The 21811-nt window shown below is 38.2% G+C and overlaps 1 protein-coding gene across 2 annotated transcripts; it reads right to left on the bottom strand.

Annotated features, from left to right (window-relative positions):
• Positions 1 to 295: 295 nt before the first annotated feature.
• Positions 296 to 21562, bottom strand: LOC309332097 (RNA exonuclease 1 homolog). Of its 2 annotated transcripts, none has more exons than XM_081844863.1 (16): positions 21235 to 21562; positions 18841 to 20192; positions 18346 to 18438; positions 17476 to 17683; positions 16123 to 16265; positions 14670 to 14807; positions 11881 to 11995; positions 11665 to 11724; positions 11056 to 11205; positions 10456 to 10569; positions 9096 to 9169; positions 6682 to 6792; positions 5489 to 5604; positions 4464 to 4602; positions 3103 to 3223; positions 296 to 864 (listed from the first exon to the last, which is right to left on the bottom strand). In XM_081844863.1, the coding sequence occupies exons 1-16, from the start codon at positions 21401 to 21403 to the stop codon at positions 773 to 775; spliced, it is 3195 nt and encodes a 1064-aa protein (XP_081700989.1). In that variant the 5' UTR covers positions 21404 to 21562; the 3' UTR covers positions 296 to 772. The 2 variants fall into 2 exon arrangements, with proteins under 2 accessions (XP_081700989.1, XP_081700988.1); XM_081844862.1 differs by having other exon boundaries at positions 297 to 864; positions 18346 to 18441.
• Between the last annotated feature and the right edge of the window lie 249 nt (positions 21563 to 21811).

Below are 21811 nucleotides of genomic sequence, written 5' to 3' on the forward strand. Positions count from 1 at the left end.
CCACTGCAAGCAAAACAAAACACGGTAGGAATGTAAAGGAGACAGTGATTTGTCATGTATATTTGTGTTGTAGTACACAGTGTTCTTTCTGCACCCATCTTCTCAAATATTGTATATTTGCTTATTTTCTTATCAAATTTATATCATGTCCCTCCCTGAAGGAGTCCTGCGTGGCACACACATGAATAAGAAAAAACCATTTAAACTTCTAAAAACAGTTTACAACTGCTTTAAAATAATCATGTTTGTTCCATAAGATTAACAAATAGATCAAAGCCATAAAGCAGTGACAAATTGCTTACCTATGGCCACCTATGCAACTGCTAGAGAGATCTGCTAACCAAATGAATGGACTGCATAATGTTTAATGTTTTATTTATATCAGCTTTTTTGAGTTTTTATTTCAGCAGACAATGACAGCCAGAAAACAACTTTTTTGCTTAGGACACACAGAAGTTTCATAAAGGGAAAATAAGTACAGGATTCTTCATAAAAAGAAAATAAGTACAGTGTTCTTTCCAAACTGCCAAAATTGGGAAATGTTCGCTGTTTACATTAACAATTCTGACTAGCACAAAGCTCCCATAATCAACTCTAATATTATACTGAACAAAAATATAATCCTGAATAACATTAACATTAACATTAACCCAAACTTCCAGCAAAACTAACTAGTGCATATAGTTATCACAGTACTTTGAATTAGGACAATAACAGGGGCAGAAAACTCTTTCACTAGGCAATGATGAAGAAAGGCTGTTGTTGCAAAGCATTAATATCTTCTGCCTTTAGTATCCTCTTTTACTTTCCAAAGCATAAGTTCCATACAAGCAGTTGCATCTTCACTACAGTCATGACCACCAACTAGAAAAAAATGACATTCATGAATATGCATAGTATTTAAAAGATTAGAAAGTTGGCACTGAATATTTAACATTAATGGTTGTAGTAATAAACTCAAGTACCGTATTTTTCGCTCTATAAGACACACCAGACCATAAGACGCACCTAGTTTTTGGAGGAGGAAAACAAGAAAAAAAAATATTCTGAATCTCAGAAGCCAGAACAAGAGGGATCGCTGCGCAGCCTGTTCTGGCTTCTGGGATAGCTGCGCAGCCTGCATTCGCTGCATAAGACGCACACACATTTCCCCTTACTTTTTAGGAGGGAAAAAGTGAGTCTTATAGAGCAAAAAATACGGTATTTGCATTTGTTTCCAAAATTACCCATTAAAAGAGCAAGTTTGAAAATTATTTTGAAGATAATGGATCGCTAAGGCAGTCTGTACACTATCTCCTCAAAGCACATTCTTTCCCTCATAAGAATTCTGGGCACTATAGTTTGCTCCTTGGAGCTGTAATTCTGGGAGGGGTAAAGTACAGTGCCCATAATTCTTTGAGGGAAATAATGTGGGGTATAAATAATAAAATTATTGTTATTTCAAATGTGTACGCAGCCTAACTGTATTGAGGGTGGATAATAGTATAGAAAAAATGTCACAGTGTTACAGAAGAAACTTGAATAGGTTTCAAGGTTTCAGTCACACTACAATATGATCTAGATCTGTCACAGAATAGGACCTATGCTCAACTAGATCAAAAGCTGCCAACTGGCAGCTGATACTGCTGGCACTTGAAGCAATCAGACACCTTTCACTCCAAAGTATTAGTTTTGTAAGGAAAAGCAGAGGAAAGTTTACAGATGCAAGAAACAGGTAGTACACATTTTAATGCTACATCACTTTTGGATTTTTTAAAATAAGCATTTGTATGTAAAGCTATGCCCGAACATACGTGTTCCATAACAGCAGATCATTCACTATTTAGAACTTCATGTGTGATTGGAGCTCGTCAGTTCATAAGAATTTGTTTGTGCAGCAAAATACACTTCAGGGCCTAATACTGAAAAATAGCATAGCCCGTAAAACAAGCGCTAGATAGGCTTTGAATATCTTCTCTAGGGCTCCAAAAGGGGCAACTCAGAAGGTACAGATAGGCTTTGGCCCTCCCAATGTTGTGGGACTCACTCCCATCATTCGTCATGCTGACTGAGCTAAAGAGAGTTGTAGTACAACAGCATCTGGAGGGCCACAAGTTCCCCACTCCAGCTCTGAATCCTGAAGAAAGGCTTTTGAACTCCTGATGACTCCAGCATTACATCGTAATGGAGCAACTGTAAAGTACATGTGTGATTATATGCATTAGTTTTCTGTAACTGTAACCCCACGAGACTTAAAAAGACAACATGCATTATGTATAGGTGAATAACTCAATTCAAGAACATGTATCAATCATACAGAATACATCCAGTGTTTGGAGACCATCTATTTAGAACAGGTGAAGATGCTTTAATAGCATGACAGCGCTGCAGGTGAGCACAGATTTATACAAGCTAGACATGAAACCACTAATACTATTGCAATTTTAGCAGTGTAGCTCTTGAAAATGATGAGAGGATTGAAAGCTGTCTTCTGAGTGATATTTGTTCTAATAGTACATATTCTCTGTGCATTCTTCCACTTTCTAGCTCAACTTACGTGTAATCCCATACATCTGTAGTCTTAATTTACATTTAAGATCTTAAAATCACCGAGGAAACCAGCTAACTTAGCCTCTGCTACGGCATGCCTCTGGCCAAGTTTTAAATGTGTAGTATCTGCGTGATTAGTTTTAATGTCACCTGGGGAAGGCACATGCTGCTAATTTCTTGAATTAAGGAAAAGAGGACAGCTTGTGAATCTCTTCTAATACACAGCCCATACTATTTAATTCTTGTGAACTTACAGCTGATTCTTAGATACACATGCTCATAACTTAAAATAAGCAATTGAGATATGATTAACATGTGTGAATAGGCATCAGAGACCTGACATCACAGGGAGAATTTCATGTCATTCAATATCACCTCAGAGACAGTTATTTTCAATGCAGTCAGTTCACACACTCAGCTTCCAGTGATCAAACAAGGCACATGACCATTCCAATCCTTATTTTGGGAAACCTGGATCTAACTGGAATGTCTGAGTGACAACATAGGTATTGCTTGCTTCTTGGTTCTTCTCCATTAACTGTAAAATACATTGTCATTTTCGTCAGGTCTTACCATTATCTTGAATAATTCTTTGGAGATAATCAGCCATTAGATTTCTAAGTGCTCTTTTATGAGGCAGGCCTAAACGATGAGGAAAAACTACGGATGTATCCACAATCTTATTATGAAACAGCTGGAAAAGAAACAAAGCTGGATGATTCAGTGACACTTCAAACTGGATTGTGTCTTGCGTCCTAAAATATTCTTGTGGTTAAAAAACACACTATCGCTTCAGTTAAAGCTTTAAGACCCTGATGTTGGGAAAGATCGAGGGCACAAGGAGAAGGGGATGACAGAGGACGAGATGGTTGGATAGTGTTCTCGAAGCTACCAGCATGAGTTTGACCAAACTGAGGGAGGCAGTGGAAAGACAGGAGTGCTTGGCGTGCTCTGGTCCATGGGGTCACAAAGAGTTGGATACGACTAAATGACTAAACAACAACAACAAAAACCGTATCACATTAACTTTTTCACATAGGGGCCTCTGAGCCACAGCAATGCCATTGGGAAGTAGTGAAAAGGCTGCAGCTACCTTGTGGCACTATTCCCATGTCTCTCCAGTAGCATAGCATCCAATGGCTGGGAAGCCCTGGCCATTCTGAGGGTGAGAGGGCAAGGTACTCTCACAAGGGTTTGGATTTTGGCCCAACATGGCATTTTAACTAGATTTGGGGGAAGGTTATAAAAGGCCTCATACTACACATCCTAGACTCTTTCCTGGCTAGCAAGCTACACAACCCATCCACCCATTCTCTGTAACATGTTTACCATAGCAGTTCTTTCTCAGAGCATAGTTAAACTATGGAATTTGCTGCAACAATATACTGTGATGATGACTAGCTTTGCTTATTTTAAAAAATTAGTCAAATTCATCAAGTATGCAGGCACCCATTAGTCAAATTCATCAATGGCTATTATTCATGATGACTATATGCCTGCATGTCACCTCTAAGACTAGAGGCAGTGTGCTTATGAATATCAGTTGCTGGGGAACAACAATTGGTCCATTTCAGGATATACACCTAGTGCCAAAACCTGCTGAAATCTGTAATCAAAAAAGTTATGGCTTCTTTAAATTCCAATACTCCTATCCTGTTTTATTGCAATTCATGTTAGATCTATCCCTCACCCACACCACACCAGTGAACCTGGACCCGCAAAAGAGAGAATTATTGTCCTCATGTTCTGTCTCTGGGCTTCCCAGAGGCAGTGGGTTAATCACTGTGGGAAACAGAATGCTGCGCTAGATGGTATAAATCCAGCAGGGCACTTCTGTGTGCAGTATTAGACAGTACACAGAAGTTAAACCTGAACAGGTTTTAAGCAAAACATTTCAAATCATTTTAAATATATTATCATCCTGTATAATTTACCTTAAGAGCAAACAAATCACTCTCTAAACTATGTCCAATTAAAATTGTGTCTGCACTAAACAAGTTTAACAATATTGCCTGCACGTCCCGAATTGATGTTACAGTACTCTTCATGTCTTCTGCCGTCACTCCAGAAAACCTAACGCAAATCAGAGTGTCAAGGAAATAAAACAATAGGGAGACAAGAATATTTTAGAAATACCAGATTCACTTATCCCACAACTGATACAACTGAAGACTTTTGATTTTCCTCTTGGAATGAAAGATTTGGGGAAGGAATCAGACCATGACAAAGTAATAACATTATCTGTCTATTATTTGTCTGAATCCTATTCTCTGCTGGTATTTTGCATATATTTTACCTACACTTAATTATTACTTATAAAATTCAATTAAAAAATAATAATAAGTAACTTAACTCCAGAGCCCTGATGCTCTTCTTATAGAAATACTACAGCAAAAAGCAGTGACGCTATACAAGTACCCCATGGGTTATACATCACTGACAGCATTCACATGCAATGCTAATCAAAAATCCTGTCTTAATGAGCCAAGTTATGCACAAGGACAGCCTCCTTCTTCTCCCTTTTATGCATGCAGCTGATCAAAGTTGGGTTTCAGCACTTAAATAATAGCTTATCAGTTACACGTGAAGATTAGAATCATAATTTGTGGATTCAAAACAACTGAAGATATTAAGCCAAACACAGCTTCATAACCTAGCTTGATTTGAAGCCATTTGCCATTACACTTAGGAAGTTACGCTTTAAAGTATGCTTAATATCTTGGGTTGATTAGAAACAATTAATTATACCTGGGTTCACATGATAAAGCACTAAAACCTGGCTTGTTCAGTTGCTCACACAAAGGGAGGAGTGAAGCAAATGCAAAGGAGCCCTACTGCACTCACATGTAGCTCATGCAGAGTCTGACCTATTCTCAGGATTTCTGGTTTTCTGTTGAGTGTAAACATAGTTACTTATCTTCAAACACTTGATGTTTTGGTGTTTGAATAAGACACATACCTATTATTAAAATCTATTATTTCATTATCAGGCTTAACAAACGTGTCATAGATGACGTGAAGTGAAGGATCAACTACTGTCACTCTGGAGAGTTCCAATCCACGTGTTGTGTAACACTAGAAGAGAAATGTGTTAAATAGAATTTTTCATAATTAAGTTTAGTTCCTGATTATGTTCTGAATAAACTGAAATGAAAACTAGAGCCAGTGTGGTGTAGTGGTTAAGAGCGGTAGTCTCGTAATCTGGGGAACCGGGTTCGCGTCTCCGCTCCTCCACATGCAGCTGCTGGGTGACCTTGGGCCAGTCACACTTCTCTGAAGTCTCTCAGCCCCACTCACCTCACAGAGTGTTTGTGGTGGGGGGGGGGGGAAGGGAAAGGAGAATGTTAGCCGCTTTGAGACTCCTTAAAGGGAGTGAAAGGCGGGATATCAAATCCAAACTAATCTAATTTTGAAATGGTGGAGATAGGTGAACACATCTTTGCTACTTTGTAAACATATTTTTTACATTGAAAATCATGGCAGTGCATGGCGTAGGTATATACTAGAAACTTAAAAATATTAAAGTAACATTTTTCTCTCGGGCATTTCTAGAAATTCCTGTCAGCTATTATGATAAAATATGTTTTCAATTCATCAGTTACCTCTTAGTAAGCTACATGATTACCCAAAAGATTATACTGTTAATTTACAATGGAAGTTCTACGTCAAGTTTTATAAGTAATTTCTTACACTGAAAGAAAAATACATAGGTAGCTGCATGTAAAAATGTGTACTTGTTTTTGCTAAACAATCCTATATATCCTATACTCTTTCCTATACATCCTGTACTTTCTATACCTAGAGAAGGAATGAACAAAAACAAAAAGCCACTAATATCCAATCCCCAGAGAAGTATATTATCAGGATTACATATTTTATTTAATTTCAAAATATTTAAAAAGTTTTTGACCCATGCTTCATCATGTAGCAACACCAGGGTTAGATACAATCAGAATAAAAACCATGAAAAATAGTTCCCAATCACAATTCAGGAGAGCAACAAAATCAGGTGCATTTTATGAGGCAGTTTTTCCTTCTCAAGTCAGCCTGTCCTATCCTGACAAATAACACCTGTCCTTAAGTCATACTGCTAAGAAAACACAATTGCACTTTAAATTGCATTTTTTTTTAAAGGATCCTAACTTAGCATACCATTTCACAATCTAACGCAAATACACCATGATTTCCATCAAGTGGAGGTGGTTTGATGAAAGTCTTCACAAAGCCATCTATATTTTCTTTTCTGCCATCATGAACATGGAGCTACAAAGCACCAAGGAATATTCAAATTAGTCTGAGAAGTGACATATTTTCAGTAACTTTTAATTAAGTTACCATAGCATTTCCAACTTCCCTTTTCTGGAAATTCACCTTAGAAATTTACTAAGTATCTTTTGGAAGTTTATAGACTATTTTGTCAGGCACTTGATTATTGGTTGATGTCAAAGAATATGAAGTTGAAATCCTCATAGTTCATTATCTGTCTTTTAAATTTTAAATGCTACTTCATGCATTTCAAATGTTCATTTTCCCCACACAGTAACCAAGATGAGGGAGGCAAAAAAATTAAATAGAAGACCACAATCTAAACCTTAAGACAGAAAGCAAAACTATTGCAGCATCTGCCACTGGTCCATCAAGATACAGATTGTTTTAATAGCAGGACCAAGTCCCAGAAAGTGTAAGGTAAAGTGTCCCTTAGCATGTTCAACACTAATTTATTACTTATCTGCTTTTCTCTCTCAAATTTAAATTTAAGGAAATGAGGACCGGCTTGAACCCCAACACTTTTTTAGAACCAGTTCCATCTTGTTTTCTAGTATATTATGCTATCATGAGAACAGAATTCCCCCAAAAAATTAAAAATCTACCCCTATTCTCATCTACCTTTTAAGAACTTCAGAAATGAATACATTTTTGTCTTTCTGCCAAAGACTACACTTACACCAATATTCAGTTCAGGAAACTGCTTCTAGGGCCAAGAAAAAATTCAGAGCACACACTACACCCAGGCAGCCCAACTTTTCATACCAAGTGGGCCGCCAGAGTACTTAGATATGGAACATGCAAGTGGCATACTGCAGGGCGGGAAGCAAGGCCGACATTTGACACCCATCTCCTTCCCAAAGCTGGGAAAGCACTAATTGGGCTTTGGGAAGCAGGTAGGACAACTCTAGGACCCTGTCAAAGCCTCCTTCCCAAAGCCCAGAGCCTTGCTTACCCAGCTTTGGGAAGGCAGTGGGAGAGCTGCATCACAGGGTGTGTGTGTCAAATGTTGCTAAGGGTCACACACACAAAAAAAGACATCAAGGGCTCCATGTGGCCCTTGAGCTGCACATTGGACCACCCTGCTCTACACAAAGGAGGAGGGTTGGAGCTTCTTGGAAGGAAACTTGGTCACCTATTTTGCTCTAGTTCTGATAGATAACAAGACTAACAGAACAGCTGTATCTGGAATTCAAGAGGAGATTTTAAAACTTTGTCTTTCATGCTTGACCCCTGCCAATCCCTCTCTGTGTAGACACCCAATCAGTGGCTATAGGCAGGTTGCTGCAAGCAAAAGCTAAAACAAAATCCTGAGAAATATATATGCTGTGAAAAGTCTGAGTATACACAAAATGTATCAGGTGTTATAACAATAATTAAACAACAAACCAACAACACGACTGGCTTATGAATATAAAGAACAATTTTACTAGAATGGGTATAAAACCTCATAAACCAACAAGACAATGAACAAACTAAAGTGCAAAGTGCATAACCAAGCCTGGAGATACTCATAAACATAAAATGTGGCAGTGTCTCTCTTGTTGCTAAACTGGTTATGTATGCGATAAGAATGTCTTAACACATAGTTCACTGAAGACAAAAGGTACTCACAGGCACAGTTATTGAACCGTGTTGAGTGATTAGCATTATGGACTGATGACGCTTGCTACGAAACCTGGAAAATATCCAGAGAACAGGTCTCATCTACTTGGCTTCAATTGATCATTTGGCTTTGCACTTCCAGCTAACGGCTTCTTGAAGAAAGCTTTCTGGCAACTGCTCCCACGTTTGTAGCTTTGTGCTTCCAGTGAATGGCTACAGTGGTAACCTCGGGTTACTTAAGCTTCAGGTTACAGACTCTGCTAACCCAGAAATAGTACCTCGGGTTAAGAACTTTGCTTCAGGATGAGAACAGAAATTGTGCTTCGGCGGCGCGGCAGCAGCAGGAGGACCCATTAGCTAAAGTGGTGCTTCAGGTTAAGAACAGTTTCAGGTTAAGAACGGACCTTCAGAACGAATTAAGTACTTAACCCGAGGTACCACTGTATTTGTTCCAGCTGTGTTAAGACATTCTTATCACATACATAACCAGTATAGCAACGAGAGAGACACTGCCACATTTTATGTTTATGAGTATCTCCAGGCTTGGTTATTCACTTTAGTTTGTTCATTGTCTTGTTGGTTTATGAGGTTTTATACTCATTCTAGTAAAATTGTTGTTTATATTCATAAGCCTGTTCTGGTGTTGTTGGTTTGTTGTGAAAAGTTTGAGAACAGCAACTGGAGAGTACTCTCACCTTTGCAACCTGGCATCCAGGAGATCCTACCACTCCTTCGCAACAACTGTAACGTGTTTCCAAACCACCCGGAACTGTTACAGGGTAAGTAATAGGAAGCAGATGAGTAATTTCAAATCAATTCTTATCCTAAAAATTAAAATTTTGATCGACTGTACTGTGAACTATCAGTTATCTTCTTACCCTGACTTGGTTCACACATCACAATCAAATAATTAAAATAAACAATGGTTTAATGTGAACAAACAAGTTGATGCACACTGCTGAAATCGAAAAAAAAATTTCCCTTTACTGCTGTCAGGAAACATACCATACTTTGGTTTTGAATCATGGTTTGTTTGGAGAAAGAAACTACAACCCCAGGTTTTGACAACACAACAGTCTGTTTCCTGGCAGCAGTAATACTGAGGGATGCGTGAAGCACCCATAATTTTAGCAGCATACACCAATACACTTTTCATTCACATTAAACCATAATTTATTTTAAATATGCAAACCAGAACACTATGGGAGCAGCTCTGCTTAAAAAAAAATATCAGTTTAACAAAACCAAGTTGAATTCCGAGGATCAAATATACATGCACTGAAGAAAGGGATACTGAATTGGATTTCTAACTATCCAAAGAAATTATAGTTTTATTACAAATGTGTGTCAGTTTCTCTCAAGATTGTAGCTATACTGAGAATATGAAACAACAACCTTATCACCCATCATGTATTTTACTAAAAAGAGCAGGAAAATGGAGGTGAGGTACTGTTCAAAGTCAAGCATAAATAGCTGAATATAATTTATTAGTTTTAAGTACGCTACCTACATGGGCTCTTTTGGGGGTGGTGACAGTCCTGGCATGCTAAACCACCATTTAGGAAAGTTGGAACAAGCATCAGACCTAGATGTTCCTCCCTCAGATGCCAACTTTGGTTTAATTTAATCACCATCACAGCATCAGTTTTGTTAGATCTGAAATGGGGCACTGTGCTGTGATGTTGCTTTATTAAGCATAATATTAAAATCAATTCCAGTTTAAGATCCTGGCTACTAAAATACTAAGTCACAGTTCCCTGTATTGTTATATATTGAAACAAGCATGAAAAACCATGTGTGACAGGAAGTGGTGAGTAGAACACAGACTCAATGTTTGCTCCTTGCTTAAGAACATTACACCACAAATTAGTGCAGTCTGTATCTAATGGTAAGTGATTGGCGGCTTAATAAGGAAAAATGCAAGCAAAACTGTTTTTAATCCACTGTTAATCAAAATTTAACTTGCTGGCCCTGCTTCAGTGGACATTACCTTAGTAGTCTCAAACTCACTGGCATGTCCAGTCTATGTCTGGAGAGACAGGAGTTTATTCTTACCTTTGTGCCTTAATACCCTGCCAGAATGGTAGCTGCATTCTTCTTTCCGAACATGCCTTCCTGATGAAGTTACAGTATATATTTCTCCGCATCGACAACAAATTCTTCTGGAAGCTGTAACCAGTAACACAATCCAGTAGTAAGCCAGAATTGAGACCTGCAAGATGTTCATCTGCACTTACCCCCAGAAACCATTTTAATCATCAGAGACAACTGCAAGAAATCTAATAGATTTGGTTCTCATTCACATTATCAGGCAGCAGAATTGCTAATACTTGTGTAATTACAGATCAAAATAGTAAAACTTTGGTAGGAGTAATTCAGATATATTCCAATTATGCATGGAACAGATGGATAATCATCCAAACAATATTAATTAAGTTGTTAAATTGATAGTTCAGGAGCAGAAAAAATATAGTTATTCTTCAAGCTTTACTAACCAGGATGACTTGATTCACAGTACTGGCAATGAGTGACACTTACAAGCATTTTATTGTAGCACATTGTGGATGAAATCTAATGTTGGAAGGTATTTTTTGAACAATATAGGAAGATTTTTCTGATGGGTTTCGATTTTTCATGCCATTCTCACTTACTCACAGTCAGATAAAGCTGCTTTTATGGCGCCACTGCATAGTACAGCACTGCCAGGTTTCTCAGGATTTGGTTCAGGGAAGCCATTTTCCTTCAACTGTTCATCAGTCAAAGCATATTCTTTTAGAAGTTTATAGAGAGTAATTCCTGTAAAATCTTAATCACCCCAACAAAACAGTTAAAAAACTCTTAAGAGCTGTCATTCAGACATTATAACTGTCAGAATTATTTTCAGATTTAACTTATAGGTAGTCAGTAGCAGCTAGTTTTTCTTTGGTTAAGTTTATATATGCTGTGAAACTTTACAAATTCATCCGAAATATATGCCTTTTGTCATAGCATTTATTAAATTTATATACAACCATTCATTCAAAGATCTCAGCACTGTTCACAGCATAAAAAGACAAAAAAGAAAAATATATAATAAAAACAAGAATAAAAACATTTTGAAAGCACTGAATTTTTTTCATTACTTTTCATTTTCATTATAAGCAAGTAATCAAAGAGTATTAGAACTAGAAAAAAGTAGCTTTTTATATTATAAGTACTTCAGTTGTGAAAGAATTTTAATACTTTGTGCAAATTATTCAAAAGACAGTAATAGTTTTATTTTACCATTTTTTTCTTCTTTTCTAAAGCCAGTTGAAATAGTGTGTTTATTGTCTGAGGGCTGGCCTATACAAAATAAAAGCACAGATGTCTCACATTGTTAATGTGAACTTATTTCTACAAACAAACATTGTATGTACGTAATTTAAATGTACTTAGAAGAGAAATAAAATTGGTCCATTGTAACTACCAGTTTTCCCTTCCCACATCATTGGAACTTACCATTTGCTGACACACTGCTATGATCCCTCAATTTTTTAAGCTTGTTCACAGCTATGCTCAAGTATATATTTTTACTACCACAACGGTCATATATTGCTTTTTCTTCTTTCAATGCCTACATTAAAAAGAAAAGTGTGTATGATACATACTGTAAATTGCACATCTACCCTGCACTCCGTCCCCTGCGATAGAACAGAGTATGTAACAGGGAAGAGCATCCAAACAAATAATAATAATAATAATAATAATAATAATAGTAATAGTAATAATATGCTGCCCTTCTGACTGGGTTGCCTCAGCCACTCTGAGCTATTCCGAACAGAGTATTAAAAACACGATAAAACATCAAACATTAACAACTTCCCTAAACAGGGCTGCCTTTGGATGTCCTTTTTAGTGGTTCTGTTTTTATACGTAAGCGACTTTAAGTCCTATTAGGGGAAAAGGCAGGATATAAATAAATATATAATAATATATTATTTATATCCTGCCTTTCCCCCTGATATATATAGAGAAAGTGGCATTTAAAGTTCAGTGGTCACAACTCAAAAGATCCATTTCAGTTGCACCAATTTAATGTTTTCATTCCCTCCATCACAAACTGCTTTTAAAGGTATTCTGGTTTTCATCAGTGGCTTTCTGTGTGGCACTGATGTGTGCTTGCATGCAGTTTGAGAAACAAGTTCAACACTCCACTAGTGATGTACTGTAAATAGTCCTATAGTTTTGCACCGCATTAAGTGTTTAATTGTGATGGTCTCACAACAGATTCAGAGATAAGTACAATCACCATATCCGCCTTCAATTTAAATTCAGGATTTATTTTAAATCAGATTCTTTATTGAAATCAATTATTTTCATTCAAGAAGATTGTGTTATTTGATTTCCTGGTATCTCCAATTTAGGTTTCTTTTGTTAAATATGCAGTAACAATTTAATAATATATAATGAGCGTTCTATTCTTAGCCTTTTTATTACTAAGGAATGTTTATTTTTCAAATACTGTTTGGAAATAGGAATATTGATGGGTGACAGATACATTTAGTAAAGTAATTAAATATTAAGAATGTACTTTTACTTTTTAGGACAAATCCATAATGAATATAGAAAGTCCCCATCACTTCTGCCCATAAAAAAGGAAGATCTTCTAAATTTGCCCAGCAGACCAATAGGTTAATAGAAAAGAGTGGAAGCATCTGTAATCAAAGGAATTATTACCAGATTAAACCTTCAGTCATTTGCAATTTTCAAAGAGCTTATTAATATACCATACTGGCCCAAATATAAGCCACACTCGATATATAAGCCACACCTTTAAAATTGGAGAGAAAAAAGAAAAAAGAAAAGAAAAAATACAAAAGACGAAGAGCTTAAAACAGTAATGATTAAGTGGGCCAAAGATTTTGGATATAATATTCAATTTGATGATTGGATAAACTGTGAAAGGAAGGAATGAAATTTACTGCCTGTACTACGATAAAAGGAAATGTTATGAAAATGATATACAGATGGTATGTAACACCAGTAAAGTTGGGTAAGATGTACAAGGTTAGTAATAAATGTTGGAAATGTCATGAAAAGGAAGGAACATTTTACCATATGTGGTGGGAATGTAAAAAGGTGAAATGTTTTTGGGAAATGATTTATAATGAGTTAAAGAAAATGTAAAAATATACATTTGTTAAAAAAACGGAAACATTCCTATTGGGAATATTAGGTACAGAAATTAGAAAGAAGGATGAGAAGTTATTTTTGTACGCAGTAACAGCAGCTAGAATTTTGTTGGCCCAGAAGTGGAAACAGGAAGAAATGCCTATGAGAGAAGAATGGAGGATGAAATTGATGGAATACGCAGAAATGGACAAATTAACAGGCAGGATTAGAAACCGACGAGACCGAGGACTGGAATAAATTTACAGAGTATATCAAAAATGTATGTGATGAACAATAAACGTTTGTTGGTTTCCAAGAAGCTCTGTGAAAATAACTGATAGAAATATTGTTTAAAAAATATGATAAGATTAAGAATGTTAAAGTGCAATATAAAATTAGGAAATGTGAGCAAAAGTGATAATACGGAGAATTGTCAGACATACTGAGGGAAGTCTAAAAGATGTATTTGAAGAGAAGTGGATGTTAAATTTTGGTGGAATGTTTATTGAAAATTTAATAAAAATTATTACAAAAATAAAATAAAAAATAAAATAAAATTGGAGAGGGGGAAAAAATACACAAATATAAGCCACTCCATTCCTCACTGCTCTTGGCTGCATACTGGGAGTAGCAAGGAATGGCGCTGCGTTGCTGGCGGCCTTTCCCCTTCCTCCCTGGCCTTGGGGGAGAGGATGGAGGAATATGCGCTGGGCGGGCGCTGTTTGACCCACGCTCCTGGCTGCATATCGTCAAGTCGCAAATATAAGCCACACTTTTTAATTTTTCACGGTTTGAATTTGGGAAAAAGTGAGGCTTATATTCAGGCCAATATGGTACCAGTTAACACTGCAAACGTCTGTATGTTCACCTAGAAACAAGTCCCATTATGGTCAAAGGAGCTTTCACCCCAGTAAATAGGTTTAGGATTGCAGCCTAAAACTGCAGTACACTGCAGGCTTCATTAGGAGCAAAAGTCCAATCAAAATAAATGGCATTTACTCTTGAGTATACACACACACAGGATCACACTGCATGTTATGTTTGCAACAAAGCACTCAGCACTTATTTCACATATCCACAATTCATATAACTGTCATAAAAAATAAATTACATTGTTTTTTAAAACTACTGCAGACCTTGTCAAAAGCTTCATTGACTGTTGCACAAACTTTCAAGAATTCTTCCAAAAAAAAATTGACATATCGTTGCCTTGTGTCATGTGGTACTTTGGATCCCAGCTCGGCAATCACAGGAGGCCTTCTCCGACTTGATGCCTGAAATGTTAACTTATATTTAACTTACTACATGCATGAATTGAAATAACATTCCTAAACTTAGCGAAAAGTATTGTTTTGGGTAAAAGAAAAGGATTCTAAATCACTGAAAAGACTTCTGAACAAATACCTTATTATATAGCTACAAACTCTTCTCCCTCAAATCCTATCCCCAAAATTGCAAGAGTATGGCAAAGTCAGAATATTTTTCAACAGCAAACTATCTCTCTAAATATACAGTGGTGCCCCGCAAGACGAATGCCTCGCAAGACGAAAAACTCGCTAGACGAAAGAGTTTTCCGTCTTTTGAGGTGCTTCGCAAGACGAATTTCCCTATGGGCTTGCTTCGCAAGACGAAACGTCTTGCGAGTTCTTGCGAGTTTTTTCCCTTTTCCTCCCTTTTTCTAAGCCGCTAATAGCCGCTAATCCCCGTGCTTCGCAAGACGAAAAAACTGCAAGACGAAGAGACTCGTGGAACGGATTAATTTCGTCTTGCGAGGCACCACTGTACTGTATTGTGGTGGTTTGTGCACACTTTAAATCCCATTGGCTTCATTCCCTCTTTGCCAGCCCATCAAGGTCAGCAGGGCCAAAAATGAGTCCTGGCCTACTCTCACACACATGCAAACATGGACATGGACATACACCCACCCACACACCTGGCTCAAATTTGAATGAAATCAAAATAAGCACTGTTTACTATTGGGTCACAGCACACAGGAATGGAGGATTATTCCTACACAGATAAACAACCTACATACCAAAAATGTTCATACTAGAATTAGGCTTGAACACAGTCTTCAGTTTATGTCAAAGTCTAAACAAGACATTGCAGTGAAGAGAAGGGGCTGTAGACTGCATGGGAAGGTTCTATTGGTCACCTTCAACCTACAAACCACCTCTGCTTTACTGCATTGATTTTTAAATTAAAAAAATACTATTAGGACATCTCCATTTCAAATTAGATTTGTATGGCACTAGTGTGGTGTAGTGGTTAAGAGCGGTAGTCTCGTAATCTGGGGAACCGGGTTCGCGTCTCCGCTCCTCCACATGCAGCTGCTGGGTGACCTTGGGTCAGTCACACTTCTTTGAAGTCTCTCAGCCCCACTCACCTCACAGAGTGTTTGTTGTGGGGGAGGAAGGGAAAGGAGAATGTTAGCTGCTTTGAGACTCCTTAAAAAGGGAGTGAAAGGCAAGATATCAAATCCAAACTTTTTTGCCCCCCACATATGTCCCCCAATAACTTCTTAATAAATTTGACTATAAACCCAAAAGCCTTTTACTCTATTTTAACACAAAGGAAAATATGAAATACCTTAACTGGCATGGGAGTATTTTTTTTTACAGGATAATTGGGAAGTCTACATGGCACTGATGTTAATGCATTTCCAGGAAGTAGTACATTCACTTGGCCAGTGCTTGTTCCAACAGGCTGAACTTCAAACACATTTAAACAAACTGAAATAGACAAATATTGTGTAGTTTGAAGCTTCATTTGTAAATGCACTTCACATAGCCAAACTATCTTCTTAAACTTCATCTGGAAGCTGAATGATTACAGTAAATGCCAGAGTGACCATTAAGGCAGTCACATGGGATCAACAGCTTTTGTGTGGTGACCATTCCTTGCCACAGGTATGACACACAATACAACTTGTCATGTGATCACCTGAGTTCGCTGAAGGTTTCCATGCTGCTGGTTGATAATACTAGCCTTCCAACAGTTTGCTGAATATGTGTACCGGCATTTATTTTACATATAACAGCAATTACTGGTACATAAAGCAAAAATCCCAAAACCATCCCTTAAAAAAGGTAAAGGGACCCCTGACCATTAGGTCCAGTCATGGCTGACTCTGGGGTTGCGGCGTTCATCTCACTTTATTGGCCGAGGGAGCCGGCGTACAGCTTCCGGAACATGTGGCCAGCATGACTAAACCGCTTCTGGTGAACCAGAGCAGCGCACGGAAACGCCGTTTACTGTCCTGCCGGAGCAGTACCTATTTACCTACTTGCATTTTGATGTGCTTTCGAACTGCTAGGTTGGCAGGAGCAGGGACCGAGCAACGGAAGCTCATCCCTCACACATCACTAATTCTATCAGAGACACTAGGGGAAAAAACAATCCATTTCTGTTTTGGAGAAAACAAGTATTGCAATATGCAATGGCTGTGATACAGGCTGTGTACAACGTAGCCTTTGAAATGCACTGGGGTCATTTTTCCACAGGGTGCTTTTGTACAGTGGTTACCAATTGTGCACACCTTCTTGCAATCACTTCATTTAAAGTCACAGATACCATCTGTATTGTCTATACACACAGGTGGGCATGTTTTCAAATAGCGTGGAACAGTGTTCTATTCCCTTTCCCCTTCATGGCTAGGGCTGATGTGAATTGTTGAAAACATCTGGAAGACACCACATTTGTCTCTCACAGATTCTAAGCTATCAAGGCATGGACACTGGCTGTTTTGATGAAACCTGATCTGAATCAGAAACCTAGGAACAATCAACTACTCATTCTCTACACACCCTGCTGTTGGTTTCTTGGTCTGGGGGACTGGGAAGCAAATTAAAGCTAAATTTTATGAGATCTTGTTTTAACTCACACAAACCTTCGTATGAAACTCAACAAATATCAAAAGTGTAATATACTACTTAGTCATACCTATGGGGCCCATGCTTTGAATCTGAGTAGCTGGTATTACAGATGCAGTTCTCTTTGGGCCGCAAGTTGCAGCAACGAAAGCTTGACCACTTTTAACAGCAGTTGTTATTTGTGTTGCTTGTTGCTGTGCTTGCAGTATTCTGGAATGACAGGTCCGCTGTGGAAGAGGTGCTTTTAAAGGCACAATTATTTCTTTAGTGGTATTAACCTGGTGAGTATTGAAGAATGAACAATTTCTAAATTCAGTTAAGTGCAATACTGTATTTACTACCCTAAAGTTACACCCCAAGACTGTAAAGCAGTATTTCCATCTCTTCATAAAGATAAATGGTCAAACAGTTTTGTCACTATTTCAGTTACTATCAATACCATTCTGTTAAAAGTAGAGCACCTTGCATCAGAAAACGGTTTGTCCATTAGCAATTTGGACCTGTTCACCAATGTATCATTTGATATTTTGTCACTTGGCATCTTAGTGTTTGGTGGCTCTTAACTTTAAGGTGATATGCAAATTGTATCTACAATCTATTGATGAAACAAACACAAATTAAGTCAACATTTGGAATCGTAGTAAAGAGAGGAAAATGCAGAGATGAAAATGCAACTTAGAACCTGCCTGACAGGTTTAACATGCTTTAACAGACAAAGTGTTAGTACCTCATTTAAGATATTAAGAACTGTTTCCCACACCACGGGCTGTATCTAATGATACTCCTACTCACAGTAGACCCATTGAAATTAATTAACATGACTAAGTTAGGTCCGTTAACTTCAATAGGTTAACACCACTTATTTGCCATTAACCTATATCCAGGTTTACATAATGAAATACTAGCAAATGTTTCCCCAAACTGCTAGATTGAAACTCACATCAAATTTTGCAGTGTGTGCAATTCTTCTCTTCTGTCCAGGAAGCATACTTGTCTTCAAATCTGAGTCTACGTCTGTTTGCACTGCAAGGGCCTGCTTTTTTTAAAGAAAGGAAAATAGCCATACACAAACTGCAAAAACTATCAAGATTGTTGTTTATAAATTATAAAATTACAACAAATTACGGTTTGTTTTCATGATACTGCAGTTCTGTAATGAACTCTGGCTTCCTGAAACTTAAAAAAAGACTTTCAGAGGATGGAAATCCAAAGGCAATCTTTAATATTACAAAAAACCTTCGTTTAAGAAAAAAGTACTACTTTTCCCCCTAGCTATTAGCTGCAATTTTATCATCTGTTAATTCCAGATCCTCACCAAGTGAATATGCATTGATACACCCCCAAAAAAGTGCTGGTCAGAAAAAAGATTAAATAGAAAACAATTTGTGTCTGCCTTTACAAGGAGGAAGGAATAAACTGAGAAAAGCAAAATTACCTGCTTTACTAATCTTTCCTTTTGTGCTTCATGTTCAACATACTCATTGAAGATTCTCCGACATTCTTCCATAGTATCATCTGATTCAGAAAGTTCATTATCCTCTTCAACGTCATCTTCTTCAGAAGAGTCTAATACTATTATCTCATTTTCTTTGGCATCCTTTTTCATAGTTTTATCAGTACAATTTTCGCCAGTTTTTTCAACAAATGTGTCCTCACTCAAAACTGGAACACAGCTTCGTTTAATAGGCAATGCATTGCTTTTTCCATGTAGCTGAATACTCCATTTCCCAAAAGGAACTGGATCTTTTTTAGAGCTTTCTTGTAGGGCTGTAACTTTATCTTTTGTACTACCTCTAGAATATAGGTTAGTATGAGTTTTGTTTTTCAGCAAAGTTTTATGATTACTAACCTCCTCAGTCATATTGCATGCTTTAACAGAAATAACATTCAGTGACTCCTCCTTCAAGATTTCTTTGTTCATTTCAAACTTCATCTGAGGAGATACATTATTGCCTTTAGTAGCAGGGTAATATTTTGTCCGAAGTTTGCTTCCTACACTCAAAGCACTCGCTTTGACATCTGCTAAATAAGCACTTTCTGCTGCTGAAATTTTTATTTTACTTTTATTTCCATCACTTTGATTAACACTATGCAGGCCAACAGTGATGACTTCTGATCCTTCTCCCTCTAAATTTTTTAAAATATCTGATGTTCCAGAGTTCTGAACAGTTTCTAAATTAGCTCCAAAACTCATCTCATTTACTTCCCTATTCCACTTTTTATAGGTCTTGCTTATTCTTGGTTTCTTTGATACATTCATTGGTGGGGCATCTATTATAAGCATATCATCATCTGATTCCTGGAGTTTTATTGGTGAAGAACTTACTGATCTCTTCCTTGGGGATCTAAATCTATTTTCACCTGGAAAAGTTTTTATAGATGCTTGTAAATCTCTACAATGAGAGATTGTAAAATGTTTAGAGTGGCATGTGTCATTTTTATCTACTTCCTTCAAAGACGACCCGAGATCTGCAGAATAATTGAGTAATGGGTCATATTCAAGATCAGTAGCTGGACAGCTATGGTCAAGACTATATTTACTGGACCTTTTAGATTCTTTTGAGATTGAAATGGCATTATTTTTTACTTCTACAGGACTATTACAGGCATCACCTTCATCAGAGAAAGATTTATTTCCTTTGTTGTGATTTGTTGCAAGAATCACATTATTTTTGAAATCTTGCACCCAGTCGTAACAAAATAGTTTCTTCTGCTCTTCAACTTCAGTCTTGAGTGATTGAATTGCTTTGTTGATCATTTCTAATTCTTGGATGTTTTTATCAAGACCTGTTGATTAAAACAGAGTTTTATAAATACCATAGCCTTAGGTTATGCACTAATATTTCAATTATATGTAAACAGAGCATTAAAGAATACAATTACAGAACTTAGCCCGAACTCTTAGTTCTGTCATCAACTATTTTTGAAGGGCATTGGAATACTTTATTGCTTTAAAGCGACACACGATACAAAAACCCAGCACATCTAAACCATGTGTGTTGTCTCTAAGAATTACTCAACAAAGACATTGTGAAGGAGCCAAAGTGAATGCATTTTAGGGGTGCCTAAGAAACCATATCCCAAATCACCTGAAAAATAATGCCATGGCAACACAGGAACATAGAAATAAGAACTACCAAAGAAAGGTAAAAAGACTATTAACACAACACCAGGGCCAGATTTAGGTCTGATGAGGCCCTGTAATTTTTATGTCCAGCTGTCCTTTTATCAACAAATTGTCGCTGTTTTTTTTGTGTTGAATATATGCTATATGGTAATTTATGGACCTATAAGTATCTAAAGCCATTTGCACATGCAGAATGTAGGCATCCTATATACAGAAATGAGCAAACCTGTGATATTTTAGGGAGCCGCCAGCAGGCGGGGCCCTTGACTTACATCATAGGAGCCTACACAACACAAAACACTGCTGCTGTATGTAAGTTTTATTTGCTTTTTATCTTATATTTTGGAAATGTACATCCAGTTGTTGTTTTTTCCCTTTAAATTTTTTGGGGGGTCCTAGATGGCTTGTTTAGCTTACACGTAAATCCGGCACTGCACAGCACAGATGTCGGTAATTAAAAAGGGCCTATTTTCAATCTCATTTCTCTGAACGAGGAGACACAAAGCAAGGAATATCGCTTTTTAAAAGCGCAGGCTGGGATGACAAGCCTTGATATTTGATCCGGCTCCTGGGGAAGAGGCTCCAGTTCGGGAAAACTTTTGTGGGGAAAAGGCGGGAACGCACGGTTCCCGGAGGCGTGAAGTAAAACGCGCCTTTAAGGCCCGCCGTCTACACGCGCCAGCGGCTGCTCCCCTCCCTCACCCTGCGCGGAAGAGCCGCTCAGCGGCCGCGGCTGAGGGAGCGGGGGCTCCCCTTGAAGGCGGCGCCGGCGCCGAAGGGCCTCGTGTCTGTACTGGCAGTGGGGCCGCCGGCACCCGCGGGCGTCGAAGGGGCAAGGGAGGCTCCTGAAGTAACCGGCCGAGGGGAGCATCCCGCCTTTTCCCGCCTCCCGCCACGCCGCCGGAGAAAAGGCGCGCAACGCTCCCGGCGAAGCCTGGGTCACGCGCGAAACCGTTGGAGGGGGCGGGGCGAGGCCACGCGCCGCTGGTACTGAAGCCCCGCCCCTTTTCTTGCTTGCTTGCTGCAGCTCCTACGGCCCTCATTCCGCAAAGGCGCCTCCTTATATTTAAATGAAGAGAAAAACGCAAGCCCCGCCCACTTTCGGGGCGTGGCTTTTGCAACGGTCCCCCGAGAGCGGTTAAGGCACGTTGCTTCTGATTAAGCCTGCCTGAGGTAGCGCCCCCCCCCGCCCGCGCGCGCATGCGCCCTAGTGGGTTTATTCTGGCTGGGCGTTTCTGCCAAGCGTCTCGGTTCCTTGTTTTTGGTGCTGTGTTGTCTT

Source organism: Podarcis erhardii, assembly GCF_964252035.2.
Source record: "Podarcis erhardii genome assembly, chromosome: 17".
In the NCBI taxonomy this organism is placed as follows: Eukaryota; Metazoa; Chordata; class Lepidosauria; order Squamata; family Lacertidae; genus Podarcis; species Podarcis erhardii.

Coding starts and splice junctions, on each gene's coding strand:
- LOC309332097 (XM_081844862.1), bottom strand. CDS start 21,403: ATGCTCCCCTCGGCCGGTTACTTCAGGAGCCTCCCTTGCCCCTTCGAC. Junction 11,206..11,664: donor TAGAAAAGAAGAAAAAAATG/GTAAAATAAAAC, acceptor GGGGTGATTAAG/ATTTTACAGGAATTACTCTC. Junction 6,793..9,095: donor CTGGATGCCAGGTTGCAAAG/GTGAGAGTACTC, acceptor GGTGCTTTGTAG/CTCCATGTTCATGATGGCAG.